Raw genomic sequence first — 21,744 nt, forward strand, 5'->3', positions numbered from 1 at the left:
TTCTTTTAAACTAACTTTTTTTGATTTACTGACCAACTCATGTCTGGTTTTGTCAGGGGTCTTTTACTATGCTTCGATGCAGTAAACATTGGATGCAACAGGAAAAGCAGGAGAGAGGACAAAGTAGAAGAGAGAGAGCTGAGCAGGAAGGGAAAAAATAAAGCAAAAGTATTGCACTAGGTAAAAGGAAAACGATTCGAAAACATGGAAAACATTAAAAAATGTTTGCCATCACCAAAGACCACTCCCCACTCAACATGACATTATCCTATGTTTTGAAAGATCATGTCTATAAATTACACAGCATTAGGTAATAATTCATTTGTGTTCTCATATTTTATTTATCAAAGGCATATGCTACTGCCAGTGTTTCTGAGCAGTATGAGATAACCAAGGTTGATATAACTCCTGCCAAAAATAAATTGACCTTTTAGATATCCTATGCAGTCTTGTGGTGGGTAACTTTATGAGCTCCATTAAGCTTCTTGAAATATTCACAATAGCCCCCGGGGCCTCCCACCATTCCACCCCATTCTGGTTTTAGATCCATGGGGTCTGGAAGCCAGAGGGAAACACTAGCCTAGGGGCTTCACCTGGCTTTACTTCCCTCATCAATCACCTGCTGTGTCACCAGAGCTTTAGAAAAAGATGTGATTTATGAGTGACAAAAATAACAAGAAAGTGTAAGGTACTGATTGCCAACCCAAGGTTTTGCAGTAATTTGGTTTATCACTAATTAGCTCAAGGAATGGCCCCAAAACCATGAAAAATTCTAATTCTCTCCAAGAAACATGTAACCAGCACTTTTTTCCCTAAGCCTGTGTAGAATTCAAATACTGATTAGGTTCAGCAACTCCAAAGAGTCTTTAATACCACAGCTATAGGCAGGATACTGAGACACTGAAACTGAAACACACCGAGACAGACTGTTTGAAAAGTGAGTTAAAAAGGAAAACCCTGCCCAATTTGGATAGATCAGTGCAATCAAATCTGACAGCTTGACATGCTTGAGTCTAAAAATATCTCCAAGTCAGACCCCAAAGTGAATATCATGATGGATTCTTAGTGTAGACTGTTAAAATGTCACTTTACACACAGACACAGTTCTCAAACGATCTATTTTAACAAAAGGGTACAGATGTTAACAAACTAATGCATGAAAAATGAGGTAAAAGGCACAATGGTCGATTTCAAGTACTATTTTTCCCTTTCAGATAAGTGTTCCTGCTTTTTTTCTAAAATTATGCGATGCTTGCAAATAGCTTGTCGCCCCTACACAGGAGGCCAGGCTAGGCCTCAAAAGTACTATTTTAGTGTGTGTGCTGCTGAAGCAAGGGCTACTATACCTTTTAAATCTGCCTTGTTAATCCATACCTAAAGTTATCCCTTAACTGAACACAAAGTGCCCATCCACCGACATATACAAAAAATGTTAGTAACCTCCTCATCCACTAAACGTACTAATAAGTAGAAAAATGAACTGAGATGTTGCTGCTTCATTGAGCTAGAAAACCAATGCAATGTGGCAGCACACACAGCAAACAAATTTTTGAAAAGTGGTCTAATTATATTCCTCATAAACTGAATCAGACTTATGTAATTTAATTCTAGAAACTTATTTGAGCCCAGGACAAAGAAAAACTAAATGCTTGGATATGTAGGAAAAATTATACAATCTGTTTTCTAAACTGGGAAGTGAGTCTATGTGTCATAGATTGCGTCCCTCCAAAATATCTGTCAGTTTGGCTGGGTCATGATTCCTAGTATTGTATGATTGTCTACCATTTTATCATCTGATGTGATTTGCCTGTGTGTTGTAAATCCTATCATTATGATGTTAATGAGATGGATTAGCAGCAGTTATATTGATGAGATCTACGAGATCAGACAGTGTCTTAACCAAATCTCTTTCGAGATATAAATGAGAAAAGTGAGTAGAGAGACATGGGGACCTCATACCACCAAGAAAGCAGTGCCAGGAGCTGGACCCGGGGTTCCTGCACAGAGAAGCTTCTAGTCCAGGGGAAGATTGATGACAAGGACCTTCTTCCAGAGCCAACAGAGACAGCCTTCCCCCGGAGCTGACGCCCTGAATTTGGACTTCTAGCCTACTAGACTGTGACAGAATAAACTTCTGTTTGTTAAAGCCATCCACGTGTGGTATTTATGTTATAACAGCACTAGATGACTAAGACACCATGTATGTCTATGGTTTTGTTATTCTTCATACCTATTTTATGTTATTTTTCACATACTCAATTAAAAACATTTTATAAATGATGCATTAACGAAGAAAGCTTTCAAAATCACTATTACAAATAAGTTTATTAAAGTAGTAGCTAGGTCAATAATGACATATAGTACTGAAAAAATCAATCAGGAGCCATAGCATTTGCTTGTGAGATATGACACAGGTAAAAAGCCTCATTTTGCTAGAGCAAATAAACTGTTTTCCAAATACAGGCAGTCCCGGTTTACGAATGTCTGACATAACTTGTACTTATGAACCAGACCCCGGAAAACCTATATTATATTAAAAATTTGAGGCACATTCAATGGTTCAGAATAACAAACAGGTGATACTTTGCAACACGCATCAAAACATCATTATTATTATTATTGCTGTATTACTAAAGATGTTTTAGTGTATCTGGAAGTGTTTCTTTAATGTTTTTATGTATAGAAAGGTACGCTATATATTATATACTAAGACAAACATTTGACTGACATTAGATACGAACTACATCTAACTGTTTCGTACAAATTCCACTTAAAGACAGACCTAGGAAATCTTTCATAATCTGGGGACTGCCTGTAATGTTTTTCAAATGGTTCCACAGCAGAGAAGAGGGGTGTATAGATCCAGAGGTTCTATGGTGAGGTCTCAATCTGCCAGCACCCTAAAATCATAAATTTTTCAGTCTACTTCCTAAGACATATTCTTGCTTATTTTCATATAGTTTAAGTTATATACCATGGACTAAAATTAGCTCTCAAGCAAGATACACTATGTTTATCCTGTGGCTTCAGAAACTCCTTGGATGGTTTAACCCCCGATCCCCAGTGTAAAAAGTATGAGGCTTTAGGCAGCACTATGAAAACGAAGTCCCCTGGCACCTTGCCTTTATTTTGCCTAGCTGTCCTCAGGTGAATAACGGTTCAACATGGATTGAGTTGTGTCCCCAAATATATCTGTCAGCTTGGCTGGGTCATGATTCCCAGTATTCTATGACTGTCTACCATTTTGTCATCTGATGTGATTTCCCTGTGTGTTGTAAATTCTATAACTATGATGTAGTGAGATGGATTAGTGGCAGTTATATTGATGAGATCTCCAAAATTAGATATAGTGTCTTAAGCCAATCTGTTTTGAAAGACAGAGACAACCACAGAGACATGGGGACCTCATACCAGCAAGAAAGCAGCACCGGGAGCTGAGTGCATCCTTTGGACCTGAGGTTCCTGCACTGAGATGCTCCCAGACCAAGGGAAGACTAATAACAAGGACCTTCCTCCAGAGCCAACAGAGAGAGACAGCCTTCCCCAGGAGCCGGCGCCCTGAATTCAGACTTCTAGTCTACTGGACTGTGAGAGAATAAACTTCTCTTTGTTAAAGCCATCCACTTGTGGTATTTCTGTTATAGCAGCTCTAGATGACTAAGACATGGCCCCTGTTCAGAGAACCCCATAGCCCTTTCCTGTGAGGCCATCTGTCCACCCCTGCACCCACAGACTCCTCTCACTTACTTCTTAGTGACTCTTTGCTCCATTGAGTCCAGACACTTTTTTGTTTTTATGTTACACTCCACTCATATCTGAAACAAATTAAATAGATATCTTCCTATTTACATATTTGGCAAAAATGTATGTGCCTTTAGCTGACATTTTCTTTCCTTTACAACGAATACAACTGCCATTCACCTAGGCCCCCTTAGCATCAGAAAGTGAAAAACAGATGATCTGAAGGCAATAGAAATCAGTAGACACAAAATCAAGACAACAAAAAAATAAAATTTAGGATCTAGGTAAGGCTTACACTAAAAGGTTTCTCCAATAACATGGGCTAGTAACAGAGATCTGTTCAGGTATCTGATGTCTAAATCTGAGGATAATTAACATGCTAAATAAAGGTGACTTTTACGAAACAGTAACAGAAAGCAGAAGGGAAAATTAAAGAAAATTCATGAATATTCCACCTCTAAGCCATGGTTAGCTGAGGATTTATCTAAATCCCATTTTGAGAACTATGTAAGGGAATCCACATTTAGTTTTCAGCTACTGATTATATGAACTTATCAGATTTAAGTGTTCTGGGCCTCTGTTTCTTTATCTATAAAATGAGTACGATGAATGGTAGTCAAAGCAATTTAACAAATGTTAAGTGAATACAATGAAAACTATAGCCCTTACTCTAAATTCTGGCATCTCTGTGACTTCTATGGCTAGAGCTTTGCCACTTTTAGAGTAATTGGGTTTACTAGGAATGTAATTAGATAGCTATAAACTTGATTTTGAAATATGATCTATATTTTTAATTAAATGTATCAGAACCACTTGGCATGGTGTCCATCACCAGGAAATGGTGCTATGGTGGCCAATTCCATTTAAGCACTGATAAAATGTCATCAGTCTTGTTCTGCTGAACTCCATGAGACAAAGCGTTTTATTTTTCTGTCTCTGAAGATTAGCAACACAAGATTGAGTTTATAGAGTACCACAATTCTCAAAGCTGCCACTAAAAGAATCTGCCTTAAAATATACTATTATTTCAAATATTACATCTGTACGGCACTTTATTGTCTCCAAAGGGATTTCACATTCTTTACAAAGATTTATCCCACGTAGGGCACAGAAGAACACAAGCTCAAGACATGCTTTTTTTTTCCTTCCAAAATTTAACACCTTACCAGAGAAACAGTCTGAGTGATTATCAATCTAACTGATGCCAAATTTAAGTCAAAACAATATAACCAAGATTTAAAGAAGTGCAAACTACTAAGAACAATGAAGAATTTTCTTCCATTAAACTTAATTCTTATCAATCACGACTTAACTTTGGTAAGAGCTTGGCTGCATACCAAAAGGTCAGCAGTTTGAATCCACCAGCCATCCCTTGGAAACCCTATGGGGCAATTCTACTCTGTCCTATGGGGTTACTATGAGTTGGAATAGACTCGACGGCAACAGTTTGGTTGTTTTTTGTTTTTTGTTTGCAGAAAGATTTGTACCTTCCTAACAATTGCAATGGAGTTTTCTTCACGTAAATTACACTGGTAGAAATCACAATATTCCAAATCCATAAAAATAAATAAAATAAAACTTACACCTCAGACGTCTGTAATAAATTAATGGTAAGGCAGGTTTTGAATCCACTAGCTGAGTATGAAAGATTCTTTCTTCACCTAAGTTTCCATATCTTATCCTGTATTCTAATATTTTTGTGGATTTCAATCTATTGGCTTAGAATGATATCTGAAACGAAGTGGATAAAGAGATTTGAAGGATAAACTATATCACAGTGCATAAAGTCAGCAAGAAGTTAAATTGCAAGTCAGTGTTCGCTTTGCTTATAATGAACAAGCATACAATCAAGTCCTTTTATTATAAAATGTAATTGTTACAGGTCTAGGAACCAAACAAAACATTTGTAGGACAGGATTATCTATTCAATAGAATCCCCTATAACCATAACAGTAATTTTGGACTATTCACATGGAATTAACTTTTTTATATAGAATGTGTCCTTTGTTGTAAAGAAGTTTACATGTAATACACCACTTTCAAATAGCACAAAAAGTTCACATTTATCAGCTTTAGAAGTGAGTTTGAAAGGGTTACCTGAATAGCGATAAGACACCTCAGAAAACACCTCTACTATCTTTCCTGACCACATAATCCCACTGATTAAAAAGCTTTGAATCCCAACAAAAAAGTGGCACATTAAAGAGAGGGGACCATGTTAGCTTCTGAAATTTTATTATTTTTAATACATACATTTCACAAACAGAAACCCTCTAACACCACACACAATTCCATAACCAAATGTTTCAATTTCATCAACATTCTTTAACTATTTACACAGTCTTCCCTCAACAAAAGTGCAATCCAAGACATCTTGACAAGAAATCTTTACTGACAAGAATATATTTTTGAGCTGGCTTTAATGGTGTTCGTCTTTCAATAACCTGGAATAATAATAAAGCCAACAGTACATGGAGATAAACTGGGCTAGACAATATCCTTCTATAGGAAGCACAACAGTGGACGGGAGCACTTTCTTTCGCCCCACCTCCTCCCCAATTTCCATCTAAAATTACTCAAGGGCTGTTACCCAGGGCTAAAAGAAAAGCAGACTGGAGTTACTGACCTGCACACAGGAGCAGAGACTGCAGTTTAAGCACTGGTCTTGCAGGACTAAACAAAAGATTTCAGCAAGTTAGTTTTGGTGCTTTATTATGTTAACACATCAGTATACCTGTTAGTTTTGAGGTTCAACACCTACTATTCTTTCTTGATGAAAGATATGAAAACGTCTTTAATTCAGAAAATGAATCTCTTTTAATAAAAACTAGAAATTAAAGGATGTCTGGGGAAAGCTCTTCCTTAATAAAGACGGGGTAACCAACTCCCCGATTTCATAGCACAAAGAGTATCTTTTAAGGTATAAACCCAGCACATCAACTGCTTCAGATGCAACCAGAATAGAGTGGAGAGCTGAGGCAGCCTGAGAGAAAATGGTCAGACATCAGGAATTGCCTTCTCAACAAACAATTTTAGTTAATTGAGCAGATAATTTTATTTGCTCAAGGTATATAACTCTTAAAAACAAATGATAAAAAAGAGCAAATGTTAGATGAAAAATCAATTTGAAATTATTAAGAGTGGTTCATATTATTGAACTAAACATCAGAAAAGCAGAAACTGGATCTCTTGGGTGACTAACACCCTTTAATATCCTAGTCACTACAAAAATAATAATCTTTTCTGACATATTCCAATTCCCATCAAGGTACTCAGAGCAAAGTATTTTGAGAAAGCTTGGGGAAAATACCAAAGTCAGCGGATTTCCAAAATAAGATTTATCTTCACAGTGTTGCAGACTCAGTTTTATTTTATTCTCAAGGCAGCCAAATTTTCCCTTTTAGACAAGAATGTAACACCTTAAAGGCAAAAGATATTCTCAAGTATGACACCTCTGCCCTCTTTTTACGTAACTGCAGCATCCACAGACTCCTGATTTTATCTTCAAAATAAAGGCCCCGAGAAAGTTTTACTGAATTACAGTGAAACCTTATCATACTTATTTTTCATGGAGCATAAAACAAGATAAGGAGAAAACATTAACTGCAGCAAACACTATACCCATATAGGTTTTAGACTGAGGAATTTGCTGAATGCAATCTTGCAGGAAAACTAAGCTTCAGAACAATATAAGTAAGTTTCACTATAAAAATTCAGCTCGATTAAAGAACAGCATTACAAATATGTTACGATTCATTTTAAATTCAGAAATAAAATCCAAATGGTATTCTAAAGACAAGGGAAACTTACCAATTTTATATTTGGATACATGAGAGAATCAATAAGGGAAGAACTAATTCACAATTACAGCTTTGTGCATTAAAGACAAATTTGCAAGGGCTCTGTCCTATATACCTCTTTTAGTTACATCAAACACTAGCAGACCAATAATGATGTTGTTTCTCACGGGCATTTTGAGCATTTCCCCCACTGTGAAATATTTTTCAGATCATCAAGCACCAAGCCAGATGCAGCAAACCAAGTGACAATCATCCAAACTGAGAGATGAAGAATATTAGTCAATGCATTGGTTTTTTAATGCTGTGCTGTTTCAAACAAAACATCAAATATTTCATGTAGTAGAACTGAAAGTCACAATAATGCCTAAAACACTTCTGCAAGGAAAAACTACACATTTCTCTGAGAAAAAGATGGTATAAGCCAAATGAGTAACAAAAATGTCTCAATTTGGTTATCCATAAAACATGATTATATTTTCAGCATTCTCTTAGCATGTATACATATCACACTTGAAACTATCAAGTACATTTTTGAGAAGTCATATTCCCGTTCCAATTCTATAAATGTATGGGATAAGAATCCAATTAAATCACCAGAAGGCTGAATTTTGGAAAGCCCAATGATCTAACTGATCAAGCCCTAATCTAGTAACATCTTTTTTCACCAATGGTAAGGTGTAACGGGGTTAATGTGTTCATCTGCTAACTGAAAGGTTGGAAGGTTGAGTCTCCTCAGAGGTGCCTCAAAAGAAAGTCCTGGCAATCTACTTCAAAAAAAATTAGCCACTGAAAATCCTATGGAGCACAGTTCTACTCTGACACACATGGGGTCATCATGAGGTGGAACTGACTGGTTAAGGTATAATGGGGATCTTTAGAATAATGTATTTTTTAAACATACTGTTATGCAGTACGGACCCTTGGTGGTGCAATGGTTAACAGCGTGGCTGCTAAGCAAAAGGTCGGCAGCTCGAATTTACCAGCTACTCCTTGGACACCCTATGGGGCAGTTCTACTCTGTCCTATAGGGTCACCATGAGTTGGAATTGATTCAGTGGCAATGGGTTACAGGTTATGCATTACTATCAGTGTTTTTCCAAAATGAAATACACTTAACAACAAGTATTAAAACTTATTTTCCTTATCATCCTCTCAGAAAATACTATTTCCTTTGCCTTCTTGTGTCAAATCTTTGATTTTGGAAACTCAGCATTAAATGGGTAAAAGGTGGCCATAAGCATTTTGAAGGAGATAATTAGCGGCAATGATTGGTTATGAAACTCACCAATTGGGTTTTGTGGCTGTGAGGTTTACCTGTGAGAAGAATCTGACATCAAATGGCACACTGACAGAGCAACGGTATAAACTGTTACCGCCCAAATCACGCTATTCATGCCATTCCCTTCAAGAGCTATTCTGACCAACCTCAAAGACACAATTCACATGACACATTTATGGATTTCTGTCCTCTCAAATCAGCGTGTATCATTTCTGAATTTTTTTAAGAAACCCTGCTATGGGTCAGCTTACCTAAAAATATCTGTCACATAAATAGCTTTCCTATGTCTTATAATTTGGATATTGTTTTGGGGATGGAAAACTGATGGTTAAATTACAACAGTGATGGATACAGCACTCAGGTCCACTTTCAAGCAATCTGTTAGTGAGGGTGAACTTCATGTCAATGTGCGCTGCAGAACACTAAGCCGAGATAGACTAATACACTCTCAGCTCTCCAGGGACAGACTTACATTCATTTGTCAAACTTTTCCCAGGGCCCAGGGAAGCTGTAAGTCAGTCTTTACACAGTTAACACTTTAGTGAGAGTTTCCTCCCAACTCCTACCATGCTTTTAGCTTGTAACCACATAATCCCTTTCCTAAATTCTCGTCACCCTCCCCACCGTCTTAAAGTTGCTTCAAAGACTCTTCATGATGGTGAACCACTACCCCAAACTCACAAGATTACCCATTCAGGCTCTGGTCATGACCACAGACAAACACTCAGGGATCAGAAAGCGCAAGGGGCAGCCCCCATTGTAGTGGCACACGTACACAAAGTAACTCTCCTCAAAATTAGAAAAGAAATTAATGTCACAGAATGTTTCCCTATAAAAGATATGTAACAAAGTAAGAATATCAATAAAATAGCTATTACTAAAGCAAAGCTTTCATCAATAAGCTTCAAGGACTTTGAAGGAGGAGAATGGCTTCACGAAATGGTAGTCCAGGTTCCCACAGTGTGGACACTGCTGGACGTTGCTGTACTCGGAGAAGTACTGCATCCCAATCCGCACGTCGATCACGGGCTTCCCGCAGTGCTTACAGTTCAGGCGAGCCTGGCGGAAACACAGACAGCGTAAGCCAAGACACCCTCTGCTTCTCCCCTTGTAAAAACCGTCCAAAGAAAAATGCGAGACTGTTAGATCTGGGAAACTGATCAAGAGTTTAGTAAAACAACCCTTTAGTAAAATCAAAAACCAAGTATACGAAGCATAAGATGGTTGTTGTTGTTAGCTACTACTGAGTCAGCTCCAACTCATGGTGACCTCATGTGTAACAGAACAAAACAATGCCCAGTCCTGCACCATCTTCACAATCCTTGATGTGCTCAAGTCCACTGTTGTGGCCACTATGCACTAAGTGTTTTCCAACCTAGGGGGCTCATCTTCCAGCACTATATCATGCGATATTCTGTTGTGATCCATAGAGTTTTCACTGGCTAATTTTTGGGAGTAGATCACCAGGCCTTTCTTCCTAGTCTGTCTTAGTCTGGAAGCTCTGCTGAAATCTGTCCAACATGGGTGACCCTGCTGGTATTTTAAATACCAGTGGCACAGCTTCCAGCCATCATAGCAACATGCAAGTCACCACAGTGTGACAAACTGACAGGTGATAGAAGCGTTAGTCTGATAGATTAACGACTCCTAATCTCCTAATCGACACATTGCGTTGGGCAAATCTGCTGCAAAAGATCTCTTTAAAGTGTTAAAAAGCAGAAATGTCACCTTGAAGACTAAGGTGCACCTCACCCAAGCCATGGTGTTTTCAATCATTTCACATGCATGCAAAAGCTGGACAACAAATAAGGAAGACCAAAGAAGAACTGATGCCTTTGAATTATGATGCTGGCAAAGAATATTGAATATACAATGGACTGCCAAAAGAATGAACAAATCTGTCTTGGAAGAAGTACACCAGAATGCTCCTTAGAAGCAAGGACAGCGAGACTTCATCTCACATACGCTGGACATGTTATCAGGAGGAATCAGTTCCTGGAGAAGGACATCATGCTTGATAAAGTAGAGGGTCAGCAAAAAAGAGGAAGATCCTCAATGAGATGGATTGACACAGTGGCTGCAACAATGGACTCAAACATAATGATTGTGAGGATGACACAGGACCAGGCAGTGTTTCTTTCTGTTGTACATAGGGTCACTATGAGTCAGAACTAACTTGACAGCACCTGACAAAAACAACAATCTCCTAATCAGGACTGGAAGAAGATTCATTAACAACCTGTGATATGCAAATGACACAACCTTGCTTGCTGAAAGTGAGGAGGACTTGAAGTACTTACTGATGAAGATCAAAGACCACAGTTTTTAGTATGGATTACATTGCAGCATAAAGAAAACAAAAATCCTTACAACTGGACCAATAAGCAACACCATGATAAACAGAAAAGATTGAAGTTGTCAAGGATTTCATTTTACTTGGGTTCACAATCAACACCCATGGAAGCAGCAGTCAAGAAATCAAATGACACACTGCATTGGGCAAATCTGCTGCAAAAGACCTCTTTTAAGTGTTAAAAAGCAAAAATGTCACTTTGAGGACTAAGGTGCATCTGACCCAAGCCATGGTATTTTCAATTGCCTCATATGCATGCGAAAGCTGAACAATGAGTAAGGAAGATCAAAGAATTGATGCCTTTGAATTACGGTGCTGGCAAAGAATACTGAATATACCACGGACTGTCAGAAGAAGGAACAAATCTATCTTGGAAGAAGTACCGCCAGAATGCTCCTTAGAAGTGAGTATGGCGAAACTTCATCTCACATATTTTGGACATGTTATCAGGAGGGACCAGCTCCTGGAAAAGGACATCATGCTTGGTAAAGCAGAGGATCAGTGAAGAGAGGAAGACCTCAACGAGATGGACTGACACAGTGGCTGCGACAATGGGCTCAATCATAGCAACAATTGTGAGGATGGCACAGGACCAGGCACTGTTTCGTTCTGTTGTACACAGGGCCAGTATGAGTCGGAACTGACTCGACAGCACCTAACGACAACAATTTCTCTCCTGATATGCAGCTCTGCTAGTAGTTGCACATACTAGTAAGAAGAAAATTCTAATCTAGTATTGCCCAAAGTTCTCCATCAAAGTTCCCCTAATAATAAGAAACCCGTTTGACCCTGGGCTTTAGGGAGTAGATGAAGCTGACTTCCCTCTCTAATCCTGCATGAAGCTCCTTTGAAGATTCTAGGTTTATTTTTTAAAATAATTTACATTTTTCATTTTACCCCATACCATATTTGTGTTTTCTTTGATGTAAAAATAAAATTTCCCTAAAATATTTCAGAAATATTAACAACCCAGGAAGAAGTGCCATGTTCATCCTGGGGTTTCTGGAACCCTCTTGCATGCTGTATCGTCATTCATGCCCAAGCCTCCATCTAACAGAACAATACTTGAGGCTTTCAGCAATAGGTCTGAGTGAAGACTGAGCAAATAGCCAGGATTTATAAATACAGCAGACTCTCAATTCAGATTCATTCTAAAAACAGAGAAGTATAATCTCATTTTGTCCCCATAAAATTCCTATGAGGTGGGTAATATTACCTGAATTTTAGATAATGTAACTGAGACACACAGCAATTAAGAAACATGTCCAAGATCACAAAGGTAGGAAGTAGAAGAGCTGAGATTTAAACCAAAGTAGTCTGGCTCTAGAGCCCACAGTCTTAGCCTCACCTAGACTACCTCTCTGTAACCTGAGACTAAACCCCCTTTTAACTGACTAATCTCGCTGAACAACATTAAAAGTCAGTCTCTGGGCATGCCCCTCTCTTTATCTACTCTCTTTAACCTGTTATTCCTTTCTAGTAATTAGTATTGCTTATTTTTTGGTTCAAAGTCTTATTGGAAGACTTCCCTTGACTCCTTAGCAGTGTATAATGTTTGTATCTTTACAGTGAATATAACTAATTGACTTTTTTTTTTTTTTTTTTTAAATAAAAACTGTGATCAAACGTATCTTCCATTTCAGTTAGGGGCCAGAAAATAAAGGCCTGGGCTTTAATTGTTTTAAGGAAGAAACACACAGTGAGTACCAATTTGCTGTGTGCGTGGCAGGATGCCATTCTACCTTTTTTTCCCTGAAGATTTAGAAATAATCCCACTGCCTTTCAGTGGGGCAGGAGAAAGAACATCAGATTCAGAATTAGGCTTTAGTTCTGGCTGTGACACAATCTGTATACTCGGTTAAAACATTCAAATTCTTTAGGCCACTATTATATGTGTAAAATAAGGAGGCAGGACTAGATCTCTTGGGCCGTTTCCAGCTCTAATACTGTGAGTTAGCAGGTCCAAACATTCTTTCACTTCCTTATTTCTTTGAAAGATAAACCTCTGTGGGGTGTGTGTGTGGAGAGAGGAGAGCCGCTCCTATTGTTTCTCTCATTTCGAAAGCTGGCATTAAGGCATGGTGACCATTATGAAATGCTCGAGTGCACAACTGAAAGACTGTAATATCTCAATTCCAAGGGAAGTTTAAAAATGGAAATGTGTTCAATGCATTAGAATAGTATAAAAGTAATCCATCTAATCTGGAATCAAAAGGACAAGCTAAGAATGACTGTTTAGATCCCTTATAACCGTATTTCTCTTCTGAGAAGCATTACTATAAACTACAGCTAAAATATCAACCGTGCCACATTTTTAATTCAAAATACATGTTTTATCTTCTGAATAAAGTGAATAATAAAGATATTCTCTTTTCAAAGGTCAAACTCTATGCAGAAGATACAAAACCATGTAGTAACAGTCGTTGTTGCAGTTGCTGTCAAGTTGATTCCAACTCACGGTGATCCCATGTGTGCAGAGCAGAAATGCTCCATAGGGTTTCCAAGGCCTGTGACTGCTGGGCCTTTCTTTCAAGACACTTCTGGGTGGGTTCTAATTGCCAACCTTGCAGCTGAATAGTTGAGCGCTTAACCGTTTGTGCCCCAGGGACTCCATGTAGTAGTCAATAAAGTGTTAATCAGCTATTTAAACTAAAAGCCAGATTTGGACACTGAAAAGCACAAGCAATTCTTCTAATACCCATGAGTATCAAGGAATTGTAACAAGTGCTTTTTTCCCTAAGCGCTCAGAAATAACCCAAGATATTTCCAAGGATTTAGTCTCCTACATTTCTATGGGCTTACATAATATGTTTTTATATGTTAGTGTTCTCCTCCTTCCCTGATGACAGCTAAATGTCAGCTGCTCTTGTGGCATCAGAAAATGCCTCCTGTTAGCAGTGCTTCAAGGATTACAAATGTTTCATGACAACCTTAAACACCTTGCAAGGCAGGTAGTCCCAGTGTAATTCATTGCATTATCCCACAGAAACACAAAAAGAAAATTCTGCCTACTAAACAAAATGAAACTTTCTACTTCCTTTTAAACAATTTCTTATTAGATTTTAAATGTAGATATCAAATTTCTTATTAGAAATTTAATATACAGCCATTATACAAAATATCAGAAAATGCAAGTAAGTAGAGGAAGACTAACCACTCACCATCCCACCATCCAGAGACCACCTCTGGTAAAAGGTTCACATATCCCTTCACCCTCCATGTCTTAAAAACGGAAGCATAATGCCAATTTCTAACCTGCTTTTTTCACTTAATATACTGGGAGTATTTTCTGTATATTTATATGTTATTCTCCAATAGCCCTTTTAATGACTACATACGAGTCCCTGGATGGTGCAAACGGTGAAGTGTTCACCTACTAACTAAAGGTTGGCAGTTTGAATCCACCTAGAGGCGCCTCAGAAGAAAGTCCTAGTGATCTACTTCCAAAAGATCACAGCCACTGAAAACCTTATGGAGCACAGTTCTACTCTGGAACACATGGAGTCACCTGAGTCGGAACTGATTCAACGGCTACAGGTTTTAGCATTCTACTAAATGGCTGCATTACAGTTTGTCAAATCAGCCAGCATTGCTTGACTTTCAGGAAACTGCTCACCATTCTCCTTCACATCCTGCAGCATCTTCTCCATATCCTCATGCTTCTCCCAAAGTAACAGTACAGCCTCTAACTGTCTCGATTCATGTGGATCAGACCCCTGCTATCACCCACAACTCCCTCTGGGTCATATACCAACCTCCCTAGGGTCAATACCAACCTGACAGCAGGGCGAAGCGGCCAGGATGTCATAGGTGTACATGGTGCCCAGCTGGTGCCAGCTGCCATCCCACCGGGACTTACATTTGATGCAGATGATCTTGTGCACCCCCTCCAGGCAGTCCACACACACTGCATACAGGTGCATGAGTCTCCCTGTGCATAGAAGACACAATACTGAGAGTGGCCATCATGGAAACCACAGTTTGTCTCTAAAGGGGATAGAAAATCTCCTCTCTATCAGTTACAAGCAAACATTTTGTCATTTGGGTAAGTATAAAAATCAAGATAGATATCTGCCACATATCCCCAAGTTAACCTTTTAGAATAATGATGAATTGCAACTGTCAACAGGACATATATTTTCAGTTCAAGGTTATTAAATACTTGCTTTAATTCACTTTTTGTAAAAGTGCTGCTAGGTCTATAATATGAACATACAAATTCAAATGACCAAGCCACATATGTTCAAAACCAGACTGTAATAACAAGGGACTTTCTACTCAGATGTCTATGTGCAGCATACGGAGTCTGAACCAGCAACATTGGTCTTTAGTCATGGGCTCTCACTCACCAACTAGAAGAACAGTAAGTATGGTAGAGAGAAGGTTCCACTAACAATCAGAGAACTAACCTCAGCAGGAAAGGGGAGGGACTTAGATTCTAAGCTCTATTCTGACAAGTCCCATCATAAAAAAGCCAAAAGTCTCTCTTGGTATCCACAGCCCAGAATTATACCAAAGCCAAAATTACTATGTTAACTGCCCTTGTCCCAGAAAATTGCTCAGCCACCACCACATCTAATTTAGGAACCAGAATTATATCTTACTTGTAAGTAGTTTTTAAAATAAGTTCAATGTCTTATTATTTACTGGGCTCTTAAAAGTCAGAAAGCAGCTCGACCCCATTCCTCCATTATTTATCAACATCTTAATACTTATAAAGGAAAGAGGTCACTTACATGGGAGAATCAGGGTCCAAATGGTCAGAGAAGAGTCAGAATGTCCAAACCAGACTGGGTGATGTGTAACAGCAACAATGTTGCTCTCTATTTGGGGACCAGAGAGCTGCACTGTACTGAGATCTAGCGTCAGGACCAGAAAGCTGCGCTGTATTGAGATCTAGTGTCAGGAGAACACACTCCTAAGTGGCTTGATTTAGGACGTGCTGCTCAGTGCCATCAATCAGACTACGGGTCTCCATTTGTCAGTGGTAAGGACTAGTCTGTCCTTTACCTGTTAGAAAGGGAAATGTGGTACTTACACGGCAACCTTTTCTTGCATTTGCTTACATGACTCTCTCCCCCTCCTTGAGGGAAGGAACCATGTCTCAGTCACCCCTGTAGCCTCAGTATCCAGCACAATGTCTGGAGTATCTAGCACAATGTCCGGAATGTGGAAAGCACTCTGTAAGCATATGTTGGATGAATGGATGGGGCATGTTAACAGCCACAGACATTACAACTTGGGGGCCTCAATGCCAAAAACAGAAAGAGTGACAAGAGCTTCTTGGCAATACTGCCCACCCCTGCTCTGGGGCACTCTGGGTCCAGTCTCCTCCTAGACTTACTCACTACAATTTTCAAACATTCAAAGAGACACAAGCTGCTGCTAGGAAGAGTGGGGGCAGAAGCAGCCACCGAGGTCAGGTGTTGACAGCAATGATCATGATGATGATGATGATGATGACAGGTACCTTTTACTAAATGCTTGCCAAGGGTCTGGCACTGTGCTACAAGCCCTACATGAATCACTTCACTTAACCCTCACAACCCTATGAAGTAGGTACTACTGTTATTCCTACTTCTGACAGGAGGAACTGAACTTAGAGAGTTTAAGTAACTTGTAAAAGTTCACAGGAACAGTAAGTGGCAAAGCAAAGACTAAAATCTATGTCTGTTTGACTCTTAGCTTCCAGGCAAACTCATCAGACTTCCCGCCCTAGACTTTCTAGATTTATTTCAGTTTCTATTATACCGTGTCATAAGTACAGAGAACTTAACATTTCCAAATGCTAGAGCTGTGTTGTGAGTTCATATACAAATGCAGATTCCAGACAGAACAATCACATGTGGTTCAAGGTGGTGAAACCCAATGAGAACTTCCTAATTAGATCAATCTTAATAAATTATTAAAACCAAACAAGAATACATTCTCAGAGGAAGAGTCAGAGAACTGAGGCTGGAGTTGAAGGGGAGGGCAGTTAAGGGTAAAAGGCAGAGCAAGGGAGCAACAATCCACACCATCCACCACTGAAAATACACGGTTATTTCAGCAACATATAATCAGCTGCGGACTGTGGAATCCTGTTTTACACTAGCTTGCCGTAAATAAAATTACATGGGACTGTTCCGAGATAATAGCAATAACAACAGAGACAAATGGTCAAGGCTTCAACTGTAGCACTGATGATCTCTCTGATACTGATAAAACACCTTGATCTTCAGGAGATTTTATAAATTAATAGTTAAACTTCTCAATACCCTTGTAGTGCAGTCCTAACACACCCCCAGTATATATATACCTCAAGACTATTTACTTTTCACCTCTTTCTCCATCCACTCCCTGACTGATAGGTGTCCTCAAGATTTTGGTCTTGGGCTCTGTCATATAATCTTCCTTTTCTTTCTTGTTCTATCTCCATTCAATACTCCTTGGCATTCATCCCAAAACCTTATTTCTAATAGTGCTCACTAGATGTCTCCACATGAAAGTCAGATCATCACTTGAAACCCAATACACCCACTCCTCACTTATCGAAATGATTAGGTTCCAAATACCAGGTTATTATGCAAAAATTGGCATTATGTGAAAATGGAGGATGACCACATCAGATCACAAAATTGAGGACGATGACATCACTACATTACTGCCAACTTACATCATTACATAACTGCCAAATTGCATCATTACATAACTGCCAAACCACTGAGAATCATGGCCCAGCCAAGTTGACACATAACATTAACCATCAAAGCTAGCGCTACTCTTGCCTCTCAACTCAGCATTCGTTACTGCCAGACATATGTCGTTAATATTCAAAATAGATAGTAGGTTTTTTACTGTTGTTGTAAATGTGAAATGTCAGATAATAAGACAGTCGATAAATGACGAGTAGGTATACACAAAAAATGCCTCCATCTTCTTTATCCTAAAATCAGATCCCTTTCCCAACTTTCTCTACTCCTGTTTTTGACAGTACCATCTATCTGCTCTAGAACCAAATGAGCCAGTGATGACTCTTCATCCTCCATAAAAGCTGTCCCCAAAGCCAGAATTTTCCTTTTAAAATAGTATTTGGCAGATACCCTGTCCTCTCAATTCCCACTATCACCATCCCAGCAGTCTTTTATCTCCTCACATCTGGACTAGGGTAGTAAGTTTCAACTCTGTCTCTAGACTCCACCCCTTTCAAGGTACTTTGATCCTCTGCTTTAAAAACAATTTTAATAGTTGCACAACTTGATGAGTGTAACTGATACCACTAAGTTGTACAGCAGAAAAAGGGCAAAATGGCAAATACTGTGTTATATATAATTTTATAACAACAGCAACCCCCTCCCCCAAAAAGAGAAGCTAAGTTGCTGATGCTCCTTAACTACATCCAAAGACTTCATGGGATTAGTTCCATTGGTCTGAAGGTTCAGGGTCCTGGCTTCATGGGGCTGTCCAATCAATTGGCTTAATACTGTTTTTAGAGTTACTGCTCCACTCCCTAGTTTGGTGAGTAGTGCCTGGAGTCTTAAAAGCTTGCCAGCAGCCATCCAAGATACAACAATTGGTCTCTATTTGCCTGGAGCAGCAGAGGAAGGAGATCCAGAAACCTGAGAAGAAACTGGACTGCAGGCATACCTGTCTCCATGAAAAACTACCTCTTTAGCCATAAGACCAGAACTGGATGGCACCTGGCTACTATTACTGAATGTTTCGATCAAGGACTCAATAGATGAAACCTGATTAAAAAGGGTACAAGTGTCGAACAGAATTTTTCAAATTCTTTCAGAGTCCAGGCTTACCGGATCTACCGAAACAGAAGGAACCCCCAAATCTACTGCTTTGAGAAAATCTTCAAACTATGAACTGAAATTATTCCCTGAAATCATGTCTAAACTAAAAAACTGTTTAGCTAAACTAGTGAACAATCTTCGCCATGAGAATTGCACTCTTTTAAAGAATTATCAATATGAGATCAAACTGTCAGTAGTAACTCTAAAACATACATGAGAAGTTTAGGGGGTAGTGAGTCTAAGTCAATGGTGGTGAAACAATATGGGTAGAGAGAGCAAAAATGGCGACATAATGTAAAGAATGTAATCAATGTTATTGAACTGTACATGTTGAAATTGATGAATGGGTGTGTGTTCTGCTGCATATATTTTCACCCAAATTAAAAGTTATACATAAACTTTTTTTAATCCTTCACTTCATAAAAGACAAGGAAAAAGCTCTTTATTACAGCTTGAAAGGCCCTCACAATCTGTCCTCTACCTATCCTACTCATTTTCCACTCTAACCAAGCAGTTCTTTCCAGTTGACTCACTGTCTCCTGATCCCAAATGGCCTTTCTGACCACCATTCTTTTACTCATGCTGCTATCTCTCCTCATCAACAAACATCTGACGTGACTTATCCCCTCTGCCTATCAACTCTACATTCTGCCTATCAAATCTGCCTCCTATGAATACTCCAGGCCAAAGTGGCCCCTTCCTCCTTGGAAATTACAGGATATACATAATATCCACGTGGTACTAGTTCCACATATAGTACTAATTCCTTAAGCCTGGTAGAGTTAGTTACATTTATATAAAAGTATTTTATACCCCAAGCCTATACATGAAAGGTGAAGACTGATCCTTTTCTTGCTATGAACTCTAGAATACCTAGCACATGAAATCTGTAAGTACTGTTTGATGGACAGATGGATTAAATGAAAATAATTTGTCCATCATGAATACAAAAAGAACACTACTCTCACATACCCTGAACTTACAGACCCATATTCATCTTCATAAATAATATTTTGAGTTTCAAGATAGTAAAGGTGTATCCACCCATTTTTTCTCTCTAAAACTACCTACCCCCTCCCCTGCCCCCAAGCAATATAAACAAGAAACAAAAACACAAACTCCATCTTCCATGAAGCTATCAGGAACCTGCAACCCTGAACCAAGATATATGAGGTCTGAAAGTGGATAGAATGGTAAACGGTTTAGCTCTGAAACTGGAGGATATGCACAGAGAAGAGTAGGGTGAGGGACTCAAAAGGGAAATAGTGAGGTGCTATAAATTACAAATAACCATAAATTCTATACAACTCTTCCTATCAAGAAGCAGAGACTATTTCATTGTCCCTGGAATCTAGATTAGCCTTGTGGCTCACTTTGATGAACAGAATGTGACAAAAGTGATGTTAGCAGTTCCAAGTTTAAGGCTCTAGAGACTTTGCAATTTCTACTTTCACCCTCCTGAATGCTGTCCTGAGACCGCCATGTGAAAAAGCCAGAGCTACCTTACTGGAGGATGAAAGACTACATGGAGCAGAGCTGAGCCATTCCAGCTGAGGCCCCTAGCCAACCAGTCTGCAAACTGCTAGACATGTGTAAGGTCATCCTAACCATTCAACCCCAGGTGTGATGGCCCAGATCAGAAGAATCACACGACCAACCCATAAAATTATGAGAAATCATAAATCACTGCTGTATTAAGCCACTAAATTTTAGAATGGTTTGCTTTACCACAAAAGCAGCTCCTTTCCCCTGCCCAGAATAATAAAACAAAAAATTGTACCATGAAACAAAAACAGAATATTAAAAAGAGCCCTTAGAAATAAAAAATGTGAGAACAGAAAACTCAAACTCAGTGAATATATTGGAAAATAAAGTCAAGGAAATTTTCAAAAGGCAGAATACAGATAAAGATATGAACAACAGAGCTAAAACTGTATGTTAAAGGATCCTCCAAAAAGAATCACACTAAAAGGTTCAATATCCGATTAACAGGAGTTCCAGAGTCGGGGGAAAAAGTAGAAATACAGAGCACGAAATTATCAAAGAAATAATACAAAAGAAAATTTCTCCAAACTGAAGAACATAAGTTTACAAAGTCAAAGAGCCAAGAGAGTACCCAGTACAATGAATAGCAGGAGGAAAAAAAAAAAAAGATATATCATGGTGAAACTTTAGGATAATTGGGGGGGAAAAAAGATACTAAAACTTTCCAAGGTAGGGAGAAGAAAGGGAATTAAAGAATCAGGAATAAGAATATTAGAATTCTCAACAGCAACACCAGAAGCCAGAAGACAGTAAAGAAATGCCTTCAAAATTCCAAAGGAATAATATTTGACTTGGAAGACTATACCCAGACAAATGGCAATCAAGTGTGAAGTTGTAATCAAGATATTCTCAGATTTTCAAAGTCTCAAAACATATATTCCCATGCACCCTTTCTCAGAAAGGCCCTGGGAGATGCTCTCAAGCAAGTTGAGAGAACAATCCAAGAAAAAAGAAAATATGGAATCCAGGAAACAATGAAGAAATTTCTAAAAAGACAACCATGTAGCATAGCAGGTCATGAGTGTACCAGGATAGGCAGGAGCAAGAAGATAAAAGGTGCCATGAGAGAAATTTCAGGGGGAAAAAAATTCATAAAATGTCTAACAGAGGCCCCCGCACACCCTTTTAACTCAATACTGAAGTCACTCCCGAGGTTTACCCTTCAGTGAAAGATTAGACAGGCCTATAAAACAATAACACACATAGGTTTATCATGTATATAAGACTAAACGGGCACACCAGCCC

General features: G+C 38.8%; 1 protein-coding gene across 4 annotated transcripts in view; it reads right to left on the reverse strand.

Moving 5' to 3' along the window:
- Positions 1-3,558: 3,558 nt before the first annotated feature.
- Positions 3,559-21,744, reverse strand: part of HECA (hdc homolog, cell cycle regulator) — a 78,447-nt gene continuing 60,261 nt past the window's right edge. The window contains exons 3-6 of one of the 4 annotated variants that reach the window (XR_002823764.1): positions 14,950-15,104; positions 9,699-9,879; positions 6,368-6,414; positions 3,559-5,472 (exon numbers count right to left, since the gene is read on the reverse strand). Coding sequence is in view for 2 of the 4 variants with exons in the window: in XM_023729654.1 (XP_023585422.1) it covers positions 9,715-9,879; positions 14,950-15,104 (320 nt within the window). In the remaining 2 variants the exon portion in view is untranslated. Of the gene's footprint in view, positions 6,415-8,205; positions 9,880-14,949; positions 15,105-21,744 lie in introns of those variants that run through there. The other 3 variants (XR_002823763.1, XM_023729654.1, XM_004368872.2) reach the window with 3 other exon arrangements.

The sequence above is a fragment of the Trichechus manatus genome, unplaced genomic scaffold (assembly GCF_000243295.1).
Source record: "Trichechus manatus latirostris isolate Lorelei unplaced genomic scaffold, TriManLat1.0 scaffold00002, whole genome shotgun sequence".
In the NCBI taxonomy this organism is placed as follows: domain Eukaryota; kingdom Metazoa; phylum Chordata; class Mammalia; order Sirenia; family Trichechidae; genus Trichechus; species Trichechus manatus.